The 18,547-nt window shown below is 41.3% G+C and overlaps 2 protein-coding genes across 3 annotated transcripts in view; one reads left to right on the plus strand and one right to left on the minus strand.

The window, feature by feature from the left end:
- Positions 1-6,732, plus strand: part of JAZF1 (JAZF zinc finger 1) — a 268,598-nt gene extending 261,866 nt beyond the window's left edge. Inside the window, exon 5 of the mRNA XM_025207420.1 lies at positions 3,663-6,732. Within this exon, the coding sequence (XP_025063205.1) occupies positions 3,663-3,839 (177 nt within the window). The 3' untranslated portion in view covers positions 3,840-6,732. The remainder of the gene's footprint in view (positions 1-3,662) is intronic.
- A 1,005-nt stretch (positions 6,733-7,737) lies between these two features.
- TAX1BP1 (Tax1 binding protein 1) overlaps positions 7,738-18,547 on the minus strand; it is an 83,871-nt gene continuing 73,061 nt past the window's right edge. For both annotated transcript variants that reach the window (XM_014521232.2, XM_014521233.2), the window contains 2 exons: positions 9,033-9,118; positions 7,738-8,374 (listed from right to left, as the gene is read on the minus strand). In XM_014521232.2, coding sequence (XP_014376718.1) covers positions 8,173-8,374; positions 9,033-9,118 — 288 coding nt within the window. In that variant the 3' untranslated portion in view covers positions 7,738-8,172. The remainder of the gene's footprint in view (positions 8,375-9,032; positions 9,119-18,547) is intronic.

Consider the following 18,547-nt stretch of genomic DNA (forward strand, 5'->3'; position numbering starts at 1 on the left):
CACGTTACACTGGTTTCTCAAAATCTGAGCTTTTTACTATATTTTAAACCTTCTATAACCCAGTTAGCCCTATAGCTCAGTTCAAGATGGAATTTCCTAGCACTTATCTGCCTGGAGTGGGTTATTCTGCTTTCTTTTCTTTTACCAAATGTGTATGTACTCATGGTGTTTCAAATTACATCATTAAAGAAGCCAATAACAAACAGTCAAGCAAATAAAAACAAGTTTCAGTAAATGATCATGTTGCCACGCCAACTGAAGGTATTTATGATCTGTAGATTTTACTAAACCCCATACCACCCTTACCCAAACACTTTGCTATTTAGTATACATAATTATCAAAGATTTTCTTGATTTAAAAAAGGGAAAGGCCTTTTTCCATATTATTCTGGACTTTACTATAGTTTCCAAAATGAGTTTAAGTTGTGGCTGGCTGCTTTGTTTGTTTTTACTTTGATTACTTTCCTGCAGTAGCTAAAATCTGTTCTGACTTTTTCTGTGGCACCTAAATCCACAATTTAGGCATCACTGGGCACATCTACACATGAAATTAATGTGGTGCAATAAACTCTGACACATATAGTGCTGGAGTTTATTGCTTTTGGGTGTTGTGTTTACATGTGTGCCCAGGACCGCAACACATTGAGCTGGGTTGGAGCAGTCCTAGCTGGCAGGGAGTCCGGGGGGACAGCCTGCCAGTCCAGGGCTGCTCCAACCCCATTAAACATGCTGTGGAGGGGCTGGCTGATGCATAAGGGTGCATCAGTGTGGGGCTAGCTGGCAGGCAGCCCCCACACTGAAGCACCTTCATGCCCCCACCAGCTCCATCAGTGTCTACACATGCATTGCTGTGCAGTAAATAATGCCACATCAGAATAGTACTTGTATTTACAAGTAATAACCTATGGCAGCATTAGTTTACTGCAGCCTAATAGGGCAACGCATGTAGAGAGACTTTACTGCAGAGCTAATTAGGCAGCTCCACAGTAAATGTCTTGCATAGGCGTGCCCACTGACATCCTTAAAATCATTTTTTGACTACTGCTGAATACTGTAGGCACATAAGTTTCCACTGATGTGGAAAGCCATTTAAGTACTGATGCTATTCAGCGCCCTAGCTTAACCTGAAGGCTTAGATACCCCCATGTCTGTTTTACAAGCCTGGCTCAATCCTGCAGTACATTTTGAGCACACCTAAAGCAGAAGTTACCTGCACAGGAGTCATGTACTTGTCCTTCTCCTCAGAAGCCAGTAACCTACTGGCTAGAGCAGGGGTGGAAAAAGCCTGGCCCACTGGCCGGATCAAGCCCATGGTGGACTCCATTTCCCAGCAGCTCTTGCCTGTGTTGGTGCGGTCGGTTTCCACAGAGACCCCAGTAGGGGTGGCAGTGACAGCACAGGGCCAGCGTTTCCATGGAGACTAGTGGGTCTGGAGCCAGGGCAGAGCTGTGACCCGCTCCCCACACTCCTTGGACGGGGGGGGTGCAAGCAGCGGATGATGGCTCTGCCCCAGCTCCGAACCACACTGTCACCACTGCAAGACCCCAGCCCCCACTCCAGAGCAGCTCCCTGCCCAACCGCATGCCCTGCCAGTGCTGCTGGGCCCTGCACTGCTACTACTGGGGTTTCAATGGAAACTGGCCACAGCAACATGGGCTGGGAAATGGAGTCCAGCTGCCCACTGGATCCACTGTTTTGCCCACACCTGGGCAAACATTCCTATAAGGCCTAGAGCTGACTCCTGCTTTAGATCAAGCAGAGCAGAGATTTGAACCTGGGTCTTCCACAGCTCGGGAGAAGGCTCAGCTCTCTCCTGTAGGAGCTGTTGCAATTTGTGAAAGTAGTGACTGCAAAAGATACTTGAGCTTCTGCTTCCCCCATCCTATATAAATACTAGGACTACTGCTCTGTGCAGTTGGTCTTTTTTCTTTTATTTGACCTGGCCTACTGAATATTTATTTATACAACTTTAAGTAGCTTCAAGAGGAGAGATTGTTCACCCCAGTGCACCTCAGAACTTAATAGTTTGATACTCAGCTGGGATACCAGATTCAAGAATATATTTCTGCTTTGCCTGATTTGGAGTAGGGGTTTGAATGCTCATCTGCCTTTGCAGCAACGAGTGCTTTAACCCCAAGAGTTTTGAGGCAACCAAAATTAAGTGCCTAACTGCAGGTGAGGGTTCACAGCAAAGGATACTAAATGAAGGGAAGCACTTATTTCTGGCTAGACGAATTGCTCAGCTCTTTCTGAGCTTCACCAGTTTCTACCGTCATCTAACTGAAGGTGAGCTTTTCATCCATAGAAGCCCAGCTTGCCCTCTATTGCAGGGTAGCTAGAGTTACTCACCCTGGGAGCCACAGCCGATCCTCCACTGAAGCCAGAGAGTGGAGTGGGGGATGGAGCACTAAGCCACCTGGATTGGAGGTCACCACCACCCCCTGCACTGTCAACCCGCTCCAGCTTTCCCCACAGGGAGCACTCTCTGGAGAAAGCAGCGTGGCTGCAGCCCCCACCCCTGGCAGCCCCCAAGCCCCTTCAGGGAGAAGTGGCCATGGCTTTGGCAGAGAAGCCCAAAGAGTACCGTGTCAGCGAGCCATATAAGGCTTGGGAACCGCAGTTTTGCCAGCATGACGCTATTGTGTAAGGGGAACAAAATACTACCAGGCCACTATAATTCTGCTTTATTAAAGGGTGTTACTAGCAAGTTGCCCACCAGCTCTTGATCAGAGGACTGAATGATCCTAGTTTTCATGCACTAAGCTCATGTTTTTTGTGCTAGTAGGCTCAGGTATACCAAAGAAAAGCCCGTCTTGCTTTGTTCAATATAGTAAAAAGCAATGTTCAGTAGTGTTCTGGAATCTCTGACGATATTCCTGTCTTACTAGCTGTGCCCTTACTTGACATGTATGTTATTGTAAACAAGAAGTGTTGGAGACCCTTGAAATCTAGAAATTCAGAGAAGATGCAGTTTGAGTTGCAGTGATGGAAAACCACTCTCCTGCTCTATGTGTCTAGATACCATGGTTATTCTTCTACTATTTGCATCTTTAAATGGATATTGGGGAATGATAGGAGCTTTTGTCTGTTTATAAAGTTCTCCATGAAAGTGACTGTTACTTGTATAGCCAATTCTCTAGATATTGCCCTATAACACTGACAACTACCCTAAACCTTCTGAAAGAAGGTTGTTGGATACTCAAGTGCCACTTCCTGGTCAGCCTACTGCCCTTGTTTTGCTAATGTGAGAGTTGCATCTAAGAGTATTTTCAGAAGCACTGAAAAAAAAACCACCACTGTGAAACTGTCAGGAAACGTAGAATATTATTTCTGATACTACTGTATAGTATGTTGGAAAATGTCAACATTTAAATGATAGAAAACAGAGTTACCAAGGTTATGATGTTGTGTATATAGAACAAAATTGTATGTGTATATACCTGCTGTTGTGTATATAAGACAAAATTATTCCTAGGACTCGGCCTTTAGTCACATCTTGAATGAATAAGAGAAGTACTTGCACTGAAGTGAACACCTAAGATGGTTCCTAATAGTTGTTCAATTTTGTCCCATATAATTTAATAGTCAATTTCTATTTTATAACAGGAAGCCAAAAACATTGTTAGACCATTTGACAACTAATATTTCACTCTCTCTCTCAGAATGTGAACGGTATAAAGTACCATGCCAAGAATGGCCACAGAACACAGATCCGTGTACGCAAACCATTCAAATGTCGTTGTGGAAAGAGTTACAAGACAGCTCAGGGCCTGCGGCACCACACAATCAATTTCCATCCCCCAGTGTCTGCTGAGATTATCAGGAAGATGCAGCAATAACATGCTGGTCACAAATGTGCCAAGAAATCCTCACCAGCAGTTGCTGATTTTGAAAACAGCCACCTTTTTCAGGGGAAGCATTCAGCAACCCTTTAAAAAATTTAATGCATGCTTTAAATTTTTCTGTAATTTTGGAATGATGTATCTTTGTAGAGTTAATGATTTTGTACATTTGCACATGTAATCATCATACCCATTTTCATTACTTTGAGATAAGGTGCTAAAAAGCTATAGATTCTTCAGAACATTTTTCTCCCAAAAAAAATATTAAAAAAAATAGGGGGTGTTGCATATTTAGTTGTACTGCAGTGTTAAATATGAGTATGGGGAGGGAAGCTTGGCACTGACATCATTTCAAGATTGTAATGTGATTGAAGACTTTCAAACACATCAGTTAATGTATGTACAAAACCAAAACAATACCAACATTGTCAACCTGGTTAACATGCCTTATGTAATGAAGTTATCAGTGGGGTAGCAAGTCTTTAGGTATTGGAAATATAAATAAGAAAGAATGTTTAACATAATATGCTAAAAATATTTTCATACTTAAATAACATACATAAAAGGTGTGCTTGTTGTATTTTATATTATCTTGCAATTTTTTTCCCTCTTGTAATGCTGAAAAATCTTGCCATTTGAACTAGTAAACAATCACTTTAGTGTTAGGAATTACTACTACTTTTCCTTTTTTTTTTGTACAAGATGTCATATTAAGTTCATGCCCATCAGACTTTTGAGGACCAAGATTCCAAGTCCAACTAAATATTTTCCCCTGAATTATGCTGTTAGAAAGACACTTGGAAATACTTAAGTGCAAATTTGTGTGAGAGAAAATTATATCTTCATCTCAGATGAAGTTTTAAAGCACTTTGTAGTTCTCTATTGCCAACAGATTTTATGTTTTGTGTGTTGCCAATTCTTGCAACTACTGTACTAGCATGTGCCTGTGGTTGCAAATAATTTTTTTTTAAAAACCTAAGCATGTTTTAAGGAGGTACATGATTTGCGTTAAGGGAATTTCTATTGAACCTCCTTCATGTTCATTGTATTTTAAGATTTTTTTTTGTATATTTTTGCCTCTTATTGTAGGTCACTGCATTCTGATTGGAAATGTCTGTTTAGCTTTACAAATCGCTTTGCTGAAAATTAACATATGAGCCTTTATGACAATGAAATGCTTCTTGCAGGAGGTGGACAAAGACCGACTTAAAACGAGCCATCACAAAATAACTTAGTGTCTGGACCATAACTGAATATTTATTGCTTACCTTATCATCCTGCTTTGAGCATTCTCTCACAAGTGCTTGCTCTCAGCTTACCAATTTAGCTTACCAGTAGCCTATTTATGCAACCCCTTCCCACCCAAATTGAGGCTTATTTCCCATGAAAAAAATATGTATTTAAAATGCATTTCTCTTCTTCCTTAACCTGGTGTGGATTTTCAGACAAATGGGAAACAGCCTCTCCATTTAAAAACAAAAGATGATTGCTGGCCTTCAACATGTTTTGAACTAGATGCATGAACTTCCTTTTAGAACTGCTGAATCCTCACTTAGGGGTTCTGAAAGTGTAAACGCTTTCCCCTTTTACATATATTCCATCCATTTCAATCTTGAACAGACAACAGTGGTTGTACAATACAATGATTTCAATTAGGTATAAAGGATGATGCAGACATAAGAATCAATTGGTTGGTACATAAAAGCCCCATTTGGCCATTTCTTCTATAGCTTTGGCAATAAGTCTGGAGAGCAAGTATTGTCTCAGCTCCTACTGCAAGAAACTACAGGTTGGATAAGCAAGTTTAACAGCTAAACAGTCATAAAATGTCATTGTTGCATGTAAATTCCTTTCAACTATCAAAATGAAATTCCAGTTTCTATTTACCTATTCATTGTGACAGTATTATTAAACAGGTAAAGATGGGACTATTTTGTTATACTGTGTATAGTGAATGTATTGTACTGTGTCTGTGAAAAGTGTGCTTTAAATTATATTTTCATATGTTTTGTTGGGGACAAAGTACATTAAGTTCGAAAGTGACAGAGGTTTGTTTTAGAACTGAAGGCAATTTAATGAATTCCTGTCAAGAAAGCTGCTTATAAATGTAAATCAAATCACATTTAAAATAAACTGCCTCTGACTGAAAAACAAATATGACTTGTCTTTGGTTTTAAGAGTGATCAGTTTGGTTTACATACACTAATGCTATTTTTATGCATTATTCAATTCCCTGTTTTGGTAAAAGCAGCAGAGCATTCAACAACCCATTTAAGTATCAATTAGGTAGAATGAAACAAGATGTTCTTAGCAAAAATCAACACCACAATATGTGGCATCTTAGTTGTACCCAGCAGTATGTGTCCCCCTGGGGCCAACCTCCTTTCTTTATATAAAATATTCTTTGAGGCTGTGATGGTGTCCATTCTGTTCATACACCACATGAGATTCAAGATTCATCAGCTAAAACTCATCCCTTCATATTCTCCTTTGATCCAATTTAGCCAATATTTAGTGGCCTTGGATGTTCCTCTTTTCTTCAGGGACAGAAGGGTCATTGAAAAACATTTTAAACTCCTAAATACTCCAGTGGTTTTGATGCCCAGCTGAGCACCACGTATATGTTTTATATTTATAAATACATACAAACCACTGTCACCCACGCTCTAGGGAATTTACTCTGTAAATCTTCCTAGAATACTCTGGCAAAACAAGTATCCACTTGTGCTTCCAAACAAACTGGTTTAGAGGTTGTTTTCTGTCTTTGGTGCCCTCTACAGCCATCATAGTGGGACTTCTTAAGTCTTTATTTTTTCAAACATATTCTGTGCATATGTTTTATATACTAATAAGAATGAAAGATAAACCAAACAAAATACTACTGAACATGCACTAAAAATAGTTGAATGTTGTCAACCATGTACACTCTCTCTATAGATAGATACAGCACATGATTGACAACATATACATAAATAAATAAAACCTTAGTTCGAATTTTAGGGCAATCTTTGGCTGAGTATGCAACCACCACATTGGTCCTGCGTGTCAATTTTAGGTCCTAAAATTCTGTTGCCCTAAAATTTAAACCAAGGTTATTTTATTTATATAACATGGTGGTTGCTGGTCACCCTTGAAAAACTGTATTATCTATGTAAATAAAAAAAGAAATGCAGACAAAATTACTCAGTACCTTAATACCTCAGGCATCTCATGCACACAAAAAGATAAGGCGATAAGCAACCATTTGTGTTTGACAAACGGTAAAGTCATCTTTCACACCAAGAAAATTTTAAAAATCAAGTCACATGTTTTCCTGAGTTAATGATAAAACAACAGGGGGGAAACCAGACTTCAGGAACAACTTCATTTTTAATGCAACAAGACTACTGTACAACAGGTAGAAAGCAACTTCTTATCCAAAAAAAAAAAAAAAAAAATACTTTCTTGCTTTAGATAATACATTGTTAAGTAATTCACTGAAGTGTTTGGATATACGTGCTGCTGGTACTTACTATAAAATTATGTGCACAATTAAAATGGAGAAGTAGTAAGAACCCAATCCAAAAAGAACACTTGGTTTTTTTACTGAATGCAAGTGCAACTGATTGGTGGTGATTTTTATATAATTATTTCTAAGTAATCTAAGCACAGCAATTTATTTCAATTAATAAAAATACTGTCTTACAGTATAACATTACTTAGTTGAAGGTTATCCCCTAAAACAAATATTTTTATATGTAAAAGTAAAGTATTTGCCATTTATTTTTTGTTACAAGCATGTAAATCTCATAAGACATGCAACTACATTTCAGAAATGGATTAGAAAACTATATTTCCATTAGGTAAATTACATAACTTTATGCATTAACTATATCCAAAGAAATAGTACACAAGATTACTATGCGAAACATCTGTTTATTACATACTCTATGTTTTAATGTTTAATCATGCTCCAATTACCATGGTCAAGAGATACCTCTGTTCATCCTGTAAAATAGTACAGCATCAAGAAATTGGGTCTACTTTTTCTATGGATAAATCACAACCAAGTTATCCCTGTGTCCTTACAAATTTCACTGAACAGGAATAAATACAGATACATAAAAGGCTTTTTCTCCTTCTAAAATGTTACATTGAGAGTCTAAACCAGTAACAGTTGATAGCCAAAGATATGCCTGGGATCCAATTACACAGTAGAGCATTACTAGCACTTAAGCAGAAATCTGCATTAAGTTATATGAAAGCTGTATGTTCCTGTTCTATACATGGACTGCCCACCCTAGGTCTTTTTTGCAATTAAGTTGAGAAAAGAAAAACGCAAATGCCTCCTCTAATCAAAATTTAACACATTTGAATCAAAGTGAGTTTGCACGTGCCTCTCAAAGCCTTGCTGATTGTAGTCCGGAGGAAACTGCTCACTGCACATGGGGCACACTTTCCAGTGACTTTCAACATGTTGTTCAAACTTGCTCTGATCATAGTTAGGTGGAAACATCACATCACAGAGTGGACACTTCTTGTGCAGATCAAAACTTGGGAGGACGGGGAAAGGAAGAAAATTAACCATTAATATAACTGACAGAAGCAAAAATAAAAGATCTGATACCACTGCCACTGAAGTCAATGGGGTGTTTGCCATTGATTTATATGGGAGTTGGGTCAGGCCTTAAAAGTCCAGGTAACTTGCCACTGATTAAACCTGTCGTCATTAGCAAAATGTTCAGTATATTAAAATAGCTCTACACTGACATTTCAAAATCATCCAGCATCAGAAAACTTGAATCATTTTGACATAATTCCAGTTACAAATCTGGAATACAAAGCTACTGAACGTCTTAATGGCCAAGCAGTTTCATGGAAAACCACTTCCCCTACTCATAAATGTTTGCTCTTAGCAAACACAACACTTTTTAAAAGCTGTAAACTCAGGGTCACAATTAGGTTGGAAAGAAAAGAAATAAAAAAGCAGTTTTTCATTCATGTTCCCATAATATTGCCACATTCAGTGAAATGAGCCAGAATGGTAACAGCCTTCCTAATAAGTAATTCCCTGATAAATAATCATAACACAAATGCTGCCAGAAAATTCTGGGCAACTTAGCAGCATTCCTTTGAGTGGATAAGCCCAGGAATATAAAATTGTCTGTTCCACTGCACAACAGCACAATGAAGAGGTAGGTATAAACTCACCTGGAATCAAAACAAAAACTTGTTCCACGCTCATGCAAAAGCAGACTTGGAGGCTCAGGAGCAGAAGGTACAGTGTCATCATCCTCCTGCGGAATAAGAGTGCAGTAAAATATACAGCCTCCACAAGAAACTGTTTTGGGGGGAAATGACTTTTGCTATCAGGAGAAAGCTTAGGAACTAGGTTTTCCTCTCTTATTTAAGAACTTGTGCTCCACTATTTTGATTGAAATATATAAAAACGAAGACAACAGACAGGCCTACTAACAAAAAGCTAAATAGACTGCTTTTTGACCATGCACAAACAGCTAAATCTATGCAAGTGCATCTATGCGAGAAACTTTACTGCGCATTACACTAATCTAATGCACAGGTAAGCATCAAGCAAATTTGCTCCCAACGGGCACATCTTCAGATGTATGGCAGGGCTCAGTTTAATGCACCTGAATTTTCTGCACAGGTCACCTCACTACAAATGCCTGAAATGCCTGGGGGTCAGATCACAACAAAAAAGCTGTGTTAAACTCAATGCTGGGCCCCAGATTACAAGCCATAACAACATTTTACTGGAGGACTAAAATTCAAAACTAAATTCTAGATAACAGACTGTCACATTAGACTCTTAGAATATGTCAATTTGAATTTCAGTGGAGGGAAAACAACATTGATTTAGATTCACATGCTTGCTCCTCACCAGTCAGTTTTGAGTGATCTGTATATGCTGCTATCACCAGCCAAGCATGTCACACATTTCACACAGCAGTCAGGCACATCAGCTAAATTGCCCTGTTTGGCCGCTTCCTCTCATCAGCTCTGTCAATCGTACTTTCATTTCATGAACACTAACAGCAAATAAATAGCTTCAGCATGCACTAATGAGGATCACTATGCTGATGGACAACAAGGTTTTCCTGAGACCCTCTATCAAGGCAGGCCTGTCACTGCACAATATACACTCTCCTCCCTCCCTCCATGCTCTCCTAATCCATCTGTGATGTAAAATTCTGCAAATGAATAGCTACAAAATATCCTGTACCAGTACTTCAATTTAATTCTGCTACTTATTTTCTGGCAAGGGAAAAACCACAGCAATGCAGTGTTTTGCTTTTCATTTATAATAATGATGTCACAGTTAAAATTTGCCTGCATGGCTGCTGTGGTGTAGCACAGCTGAATGAAGGACACAAAGAGGAAGGGAAAAAAAGGGGGGGGGGCAGGGAAGAGAAGAGATTTAGACTTGCGCATACATTCTTTGCATGAAGTACAAAGCTACAAAAAGCCTGGTTGTTTCTACATATCTTCTTGGTTCCATTCTGCGTACAGAGGAGGAAAGTAGGATGCATCTCATAAGTAAGCTCTACTGCTTTATAGAATATGGTAAAACCTCTGAGCCACCATATGTGGTTGACCTGGTTTCCCATAATCACCTCTTAGAGAAACTGGCCAATTGTTGCCTTGGGTCCTCCACGATCCACTGGCTGGAAAACTGGCTCCGGGGTCGGACCCAGAGGGTAGTAATTGATGGAAGTCACTCATTGTGGTGTCCTGTGACCAGTGGTGACCCCCAAGGCTCTGTCCTTGGACCCATACTATTCAACATCTTCATTAATGATGTGGACACTGGGGTCAGAAGTGGACTGGCCAAGCTCGCTGATGACACCAAACTTTGGGGAAAAGCATCCACACCAGAAGACAGGCAGGTTATCCAGGCTGACCTGGACAGGCTCAGCAAGTGGGCGGACGAGAATCTGATGGTGTTCAACGCCGATAAATGCAAGGTTCTCCACCTTGGGAAGAAAAACCCGCAGCATCCTTATAGGCTCGGCAGTGCTATGTTGGCCAACACTATGCAAGAAAGAGACTTGGGGGTCACCATTGACCACAAGATGAACATGAGCCTGCAGTGCGATGCTGCGGCTAGTAAAGCGACCAAAACGCTGGCGTAAAAGTGACCCTCAGGGGCGCCCTCTTGATCCACGCGCATGATCAGAGGTCAGGGAAGCAGACCCTACGATGACAGGCTGAGAGCCCTGGGGCTCTTTAGCCTGGAAAAGCGCAGGCTCAGGGGTGATCTGATGGCCACCTACAAGTTTATCAGGGGTGACCACCAGTATCTGGGGGAACGTTAGTTCACCAGAGCACCCCAAGGGATGACGACTAGGTCGAATGGTCATAAACTACTACAAGACCGTTTCAGGCTGGACATAAGGAAGAATTTCTTTACTGTCCGAGCCCCCAAGGTCTGGAACAGCCTGCCACTGGAGGTGGTTCAAGCGCCCACACTGAACACCTTCAAGAGCAAACTGGATGCTCATCTTGCTGGGATCGTATGAACCCATCTGACTTCCTGCCCCTGGGGCAGGGGGCTGGACTCGATCTTCCAAGGTCCCTTCCAGCCCTAATGTCTATGAAATCTATGTTCCATTTTCTTTATTAATTTCTCTCAATTCCAGTGGCGCAGTTTACACGTAAATCATGAATAGTGATGTTGCAAATTTCCCCCTGGCCCCTAAAAAACCCAAACGGGCATACAAAAGGATGGCTGCAATTACATGTCTAGTGTGTACAGTCAATGTTTTTAAATGCTTTCAAACAACTCTTACCCCTCTATTCCCCATTTTTCTGTTAAATGGGCACACTGTTTCCTCATGAAACCCGACAGAGATGAGACAGGATGTGAAGATTCCTTCCACATTTCTCTCCCTGAACAACAGATGTTTAGTTTCAGCCACTTAACATTTTCATTAAGCAGCTAGTGGGCCTTGGTGCAGCAGATGCTAGCGACACACATTCGTTTAACTTGCTTGCCTAGCACCTGCACTGAAAGAGGCATATGGATTTTCAAGGCACTATTTGTTCTTCTTCACCCTGGAGGACAGTGCTAATACTAATGAGGGAAAACTACTGGTTGTGATCTAAAGATCTAAAATGTAGTAATACTATGTTCTAACAACTTTGTCTTGTAACTGAAAACCCCTAGAGAAACATGGACACAAAAAATGGAAAACCATATTCTGAGTACCATACTTTACAGTTTATAGATAGATACAGTGTACAAGTTGACCCCATATTTCTGCACAAAAAAGGTAGGATTTTTGTAGATCCATAGTGCAAGTTCACCACACCTCAGCATGTGAGGTGCTGGAAGCCCAGCAGGCTTGTGGCAGAGGCAGTGTGCTGAAGGGTTCCTGGGAAGTTGGACTGGGTCCCTGGAAGCTCAGGCAGCACACAGCCCACTGGTAGCCCAGCCCCATAGGGCCACTGCCGCAGCAGAGGGAAGGATCGGGCCTCCCCGCAGCTCAGGAGTTACCCCTGTCTGTGGGGTGGGCAGGCAGGGAGGCTCTGCTGAAAGCAGAATTGGGCCCCTCGCTAGTTCTGCCTTCAGCAGGCTCCTTTGGCCAGCAGGGTGCCTGGGGCCACCCAGGAAGGGGCCAATGGGCCCCATGGGCAGTGTGGGGTATTAGGCAGGGGCAAGGGGGGAAAGCTAGCGGTGTCAGGCAGGGCCAGTCTTCCCCACACCCCTGCCTGACACCTCACTGCCCACGGGGCATGCCAACCCCTTTCCGGGTAGCACCAGATGCCCTGGCAGTCGGAGGTGCCTGCTTTAAAAGCAGAAGCAGTGAAGGCCCCAAAATGAAAGAAACGTGTGCCATGAGAAAACACATTTCTCCAGGGGTGCTGGTATTCCAAATACACAAGTATTTAACTCCAAGTCCCATAAGAGAGGATTTCTTATGACTGTCATTTCTATGGCTAGACCACTGCTTAGATACATGGCACAAAGGTCCAGAAAGCAAGACAGATGGCACTTTGCTTACCAATTGGTCACTTTCCTCCAAATTCCTTTCGTGCCTTACCTATACACCAGGGGTATCAAATATATGGCCCTGCAAAGCCCTGCCATCCAGTCCTCGGTGCTGCCCCGGGTCTGAGCAAACCCACACAAGGCACATCACGTGCCACACCATCCCTGGAGATATTACTATCGGGGCTGGGGAGAGACACACCATGTGAAGTCAGCTGGTCTGGGATCCATGCTACATACCTGCAGCTGGACTAAGCCACATGTGGCACCTGGTCTGAAACTGCACCACACAGTGCCAGCTCCAGCCAGTCCAGGACCTGAGCAGGTACACGGGTGGTGCAGTTCGGCTGAGATGGGCACCACATTCAGTGCAATGCCCACTCTGACCAATCTGGGATCTGTACCACACATGGCACTCGTTCCAGAGGCTCCAGGATCCAGGCTCTAGATTCAGTATGTTGAGGGAAGGGGAAAAGAGAGAGGACAAGGTCCACAGACCTGATCAGGCCCACACACCAGCCCCACACCACTGATCTGGCCTATACAGCCAGACAAGAGTGATACCCCTGCTATTCACCTTTAATGCAGAATGGCAGACTAGAAGTCATGCACAAGGGTAATAATGTTACTAGGGTCACTAACAGCACTTTCTGGAGTCAACAGTTTGCAATTACTAGTACTAAATATTAGTAGGGACAACTACAGATGAAAAAGTTAATGACTAAGTTATACAATATAACAAGTATGAATGGCAAGCGTCATTCTCTCCCCTGCCTGTCCATAATGCCAGTTAAATTCTGGTTAACACCGCCTATTAAGGATCACTTGCAATGACCTGAACAGAATGTTAACGAGACTGCCTCAATAGTAATGGATACTTCTCTGAAAACAAGTGTTAGGTTACTGCTCAGATGATTTTTCTCTCCATACAAACCATAGCAATTCTACAGCTTTACGCTACACTGTAGAAGACAAACCATTTGTACTAGTACATATATTTGACCAACAAAGATTGAAACAGATAGAATGGTACTTCTGTATGCTTTGCATCACCTACCACTGATCAAGTAACAAATAACTGCCAAAACCCTGTCAATTCCTATTAGCTGTGTCAGCAAATAGTGGATTCTACTTTAGATTCAGCTTCACTGCAAGTGCTTTTCTACTCCAGTAGCATACTGCACAGAAACTGAAGATAAGATGATAGTATGAGAATTTTTAAAAATGTAATCTATTTCATAAAAAGGGTTGAGAGCTACATGAAATAATTATTTTAAACGATCACAATTTACATTCCAGGCTAAATAAAATTTTGCCATCAGAGCTGCTTTACTGATTTTGCATTTCTCTATCTAGTTATTTATGGCAATTTTACTAATAAATTCTCTTTATTTTAAACATGATTCTAAGTTACTTGTTAACCTGCAAGTTTTGTGTCTGCTTGAGCTTTGTTTGAAAATGATTTTTGTAGCACTTGAACAAAGACCAAAATTCAGCTTCTATTTACTGTTCAAATGACCTCTGTCCTTTTGCAGTACATCTTTTTGCTTTAATACAAATTAGAGTATCATGCTAAATTACATATGTATACAATATTCATATTTATGAGAAACTAGTTTTGATGGTCATGTAATAGTGAATTGGACTGTTCTTGATGGTATTAAAAAAGACTTGGGTTTTGGTCTACCTAGAGACTTTTGTACAGGTTCAAAACTATTGCTTGAAGACACTGGAAAGGTACTTCGTGATATATTTCATTCCACTCTGCTTAATTCTTGAATATTTTCTGTATGGATTGACATGTCTGAGTACACAAAGGACATGACAAAACCCCTAAACTAGATATAATAAAAAAAATAAATAAAACAGTAACTCTTTGCTAGTTAAACCACTCTTATATAATTAATCTTACCAAGAGTTCATGGTTGTCCCACACTCTAGGAGTGTTAGACTCCAAGATCAGCTTAAATTTAGATACAGAAAACTGAATCGGAAGACAAAAGGAGATTAACACACATTTCTAAAAAAAAAAAAAAAAAAAAAAAAAAAGGCATATTATTATTAGATTTTGGCACTCAGTCTGAGACTTATTTCCACAGTCATTTTCAGTGCAAAGCACAACAGCACCCAACTGCCCTGAATATTGAACTATATGTTGAGTCAATAAAGTAACTAAGACCTAATAACAGCAGTAGCATTATCTTTTCTTCTACTTTGCAAAAACCTGGGACCACAGAGAAATAGATTAAAAAAATATATATATTTGATCTATTTTCCTGATTTCAGCAATGACCTACTCCTGATACTTTAGAGATGGATTAAACTCCCAGTTTAGTCAGGTCTCGTCTCCCACCATGTTACTTCACAGCAATTCAGCAATTCAGCTCCAAGTTTCTCCCATCTAGTATAACTGAAGATGCCCTCTTCTATCCACATAGGTTATAACAATTTACATCAAAGCTGAAACGCCTATTTAGCCCTCCCAGATGGGTCAATGTCCCACAGAAAATAAATCTTGACATGAGAACTCAAATCAAAAGCACAAATGAGTAGAATATGACTAAAAGTTACAGTACAGAAGGAGCTGGACATTAATCACTTTGCCTCACTGTCAATGGACTCCAAGCACAACCTCTCTTTTAATTTTTAATGAACTAGTTATCTCTAAGAGATCCTGTCACAATGAGTTCCACAAGTCACAGCATAAATTTACTTAAATTTGTTTTTAATATTACATTTACATTTTGCCTTTTCCTATTATTATTATTATTATTATAAAAAATAGTTAATGGGTTTGTGGATTTTAGATAACCAACTGGGAAGGGGGGAAAAAAACCCTGTCTAGAACTTAACATGGTCCAAGAGCTTTACAGTTCATTAATATGTAACAACAGACTAAACAATACTGGTCCTGTGCTTAATGACAAGGTCCCCACCCAATTGGCCCATAAAAGAATCAACAAAGAAAACTGTTACTTGGGTCCTTTACACATAAGGACTGGAAATAAATACATGCATTTTCAAATCACTTGTCCTGACCCACTTTGTACCGTAAGTAACATTAAGCAATCTCTTTCTCCATGCTAAACAACCACTCTGGGCTTCAAGGAGGTTCCTTTCTAGTTCCTACTGAAAGAGACCAACTTCCACTCTGTTTTTGTTCTTATCTACTTCCTCAGAGCAAAAAGGAAGACAAGGTGAGCCATTAGAGGGTATTTTTACTTCTCCCCCTGAGTACAGCATCCACATGCATACTTACTATGCTAACAATGTTCTTTAGGAGTTGCTAGGCAGGTACTCTAGGCGCACTGCCATCTGCAATCAGTACTACATTTCCCCTCTTAGAATGTCAAACAATTATATCCTCGTCGCTGTTACTTAAGCTACGTACAGGCATTACACATTTGTGAAGTCTCTCCCCCCCACACAAAGGGAGTATACAGCAGCAGTTCAAGGGCTTTTTGGCAGAAGAAAAATGCCTCTTCCACAAGGAAGTTCTGCTTCTTCTAACCAGGAAGATCTCTCCCCTCCTGCACTAACATGAATGGTTGTACACTTCTCTTAGGTATTGACGTCACTCAGTATACCACAATCCTGTTTTCCCTCCCTCTGTCCAAGGGGGAGCACTGGCTCCCTGGCAGTGTACCTGGGGGAGAGCTCTCAGGGAGCCCAATGGGAGCCCACCCCCGTCCCACCAATCGGTTGATTGGCAGGACAGGTGGGGAGGCATTCTCTTGTGGCTGGAATCTTCCTGGAGCCCCAGGAGGGTTCCTGACACCAAAGAACAGCCCCTGCCTGATGCACTCCTCCAGTTCAATCTAAAGGAGCGTATTGGAGGGGGAAGAGGGTAGGTCTGGGAAGTGGGGAAGGACATGTGCCCAGGGCTGAAGTCCACCAGCCCAGGAGAAGACTCACCCCCATCCCCAACCATCTCCCTGCCCCAGTTCCCATCCACCTGGGTGACAGGGGCAGGAACTGCAACTCTCATAAAACCAAGAACTGGGGCAGTTGCCCCCAAGTCTGGTTCCCAGCCCTTTCTAGCTTTCCTTTGCCACCCAGCTAGGATGGGGCAGGAACTGGGATTGCAAAGCTCCAGGGGCTGGGAAACAGGGCTCCCCCAAGAGTGGAGGTGACAATTTACTCATCATGAGTACAATATGAATAATCCTGGCCCCTCACCCTGTCGTTTATGCTGGTGACAAAAAGAAAACAAGAGGTTTTAGTGACTGAGAAACAGTGATAAAATTTAGGGTTTAGATGATACAGATCTGAATTACAGGCTTTCAGTGACCTTGCAACAGCTCTCAGCTAGAATGGCAACCTGAGAAGAAGGATTTTGACTTCTAATCTTGAGATTCACAGCCTTAGTTAATATTCAGGCTAATTAATTTGATGGGAAATTAAACAGCAAGTACAAGAAGTGGGATGGGAATCCCTGATCTCCTCTTTCCCAGCTCAGAGATCAGGAATATTTGAGAGGGAAGCTTCAACTAGTTATGAGAGCCCAGCAGTTCTGCATTTCAGGGCCTTAGCGCAGTCACTCAGAAAATAAGGAACACACATACACACACTGAAAATGCTGGTTTGTATAACTTGCCTGGCATTACACGGGAACTGTACATTAGGCAGAGATAGAACCCAGTTCTCCAGAACAGCATTCAACTGTCTAATCAGGATATAATCTGTTCTTCTTCAAATTCCCTGCCCTATTCACTTTCTAACTTCTTCAAATGAGGCTGAGATCCTATAGATACTGGCCTCCATCATTATGCAACCCTGACCTATTCCCAGAGCAGGTCCTGTCGCTGCTCTGAATAGGGTGGGTACCCTACAGATGAAATAGCTCCTGAACATATACTGTAGTTACTTGAATAGAAGACAACCTAAATTATAAGATGACCCCTATTCTACATATGGATTTTTTAATTTGTTATCATTTTCCAGGTATAGGTTATAATAATTGAAGGCTTGCCTTGAATTCATCCCCCTCCTGCTGTTACAGCAGGGAAAATAGATCTTGGGGGGGTCAGGAAGTTCTTTTACTGTCTGCCTCCTCCAATTTTTTCCCCTGGCAACCCCCTTCTTCCTCTCCTTACTATTAAACCCTGCTCTCACTGAGCACATGGAAATGAGGCACAAATGTGAAAACAATAACCTTGAAATGTAAAATGGCTGTAGCAATTTGCATATAGTACCCATGCACTTAGTTCATGCAGAATTCATACGTTACTTTTTTTTGAAACTGCTGTTAGTTTTAGCATAGAATACACTTCATTAACATACTTTTGAGCAGCACTGGCACCTACTTATTTGTAGTACAAAGTATGCAAAGACTCATGATTTACCATAATTCACTGCGCTGAACTCCATCCAAATCAACAGCGTTTCAAGCTCAGGTGACCACAGAGCTCAGCATGTGTGTGTACTCCAGATACCCCCCACAAAGGATTAATGTGCTAATTAGCACCCCACTCATTACTGGAACCAGGTGTTCTTGTCATGAGTCCTGGGATACTCCAAAAATGTATATAAAGATGAGACACAGGGCAACCTGGTCTAACTTCAACTCATGGAGGGCAAGGCCACATTAATCATATGTGACAGGCTGAGAGAGGGAGTGATAGAGGGACTGTGGGTAAACTGTTTGGGGCCCCATTTGGTGATGTTTACCAGGCATTTAAGGCTGGTGAAGAAACAGGAATCCATTGGAAAA

This window comes from Alligator sinensis, unplaced genomic scaffold (assembly GCF_000455745.1).
Source record: "Alligator sinensis unplaced genomic scaffold, ASM45574v1 scaffold29_2, whole genome shotgun sequence".
Lineage (NCBI taxonomy): Eukaryota > Metazoa > Chordata > Crocodylia > Alligatoridae > Alligator > Alligator sinensis.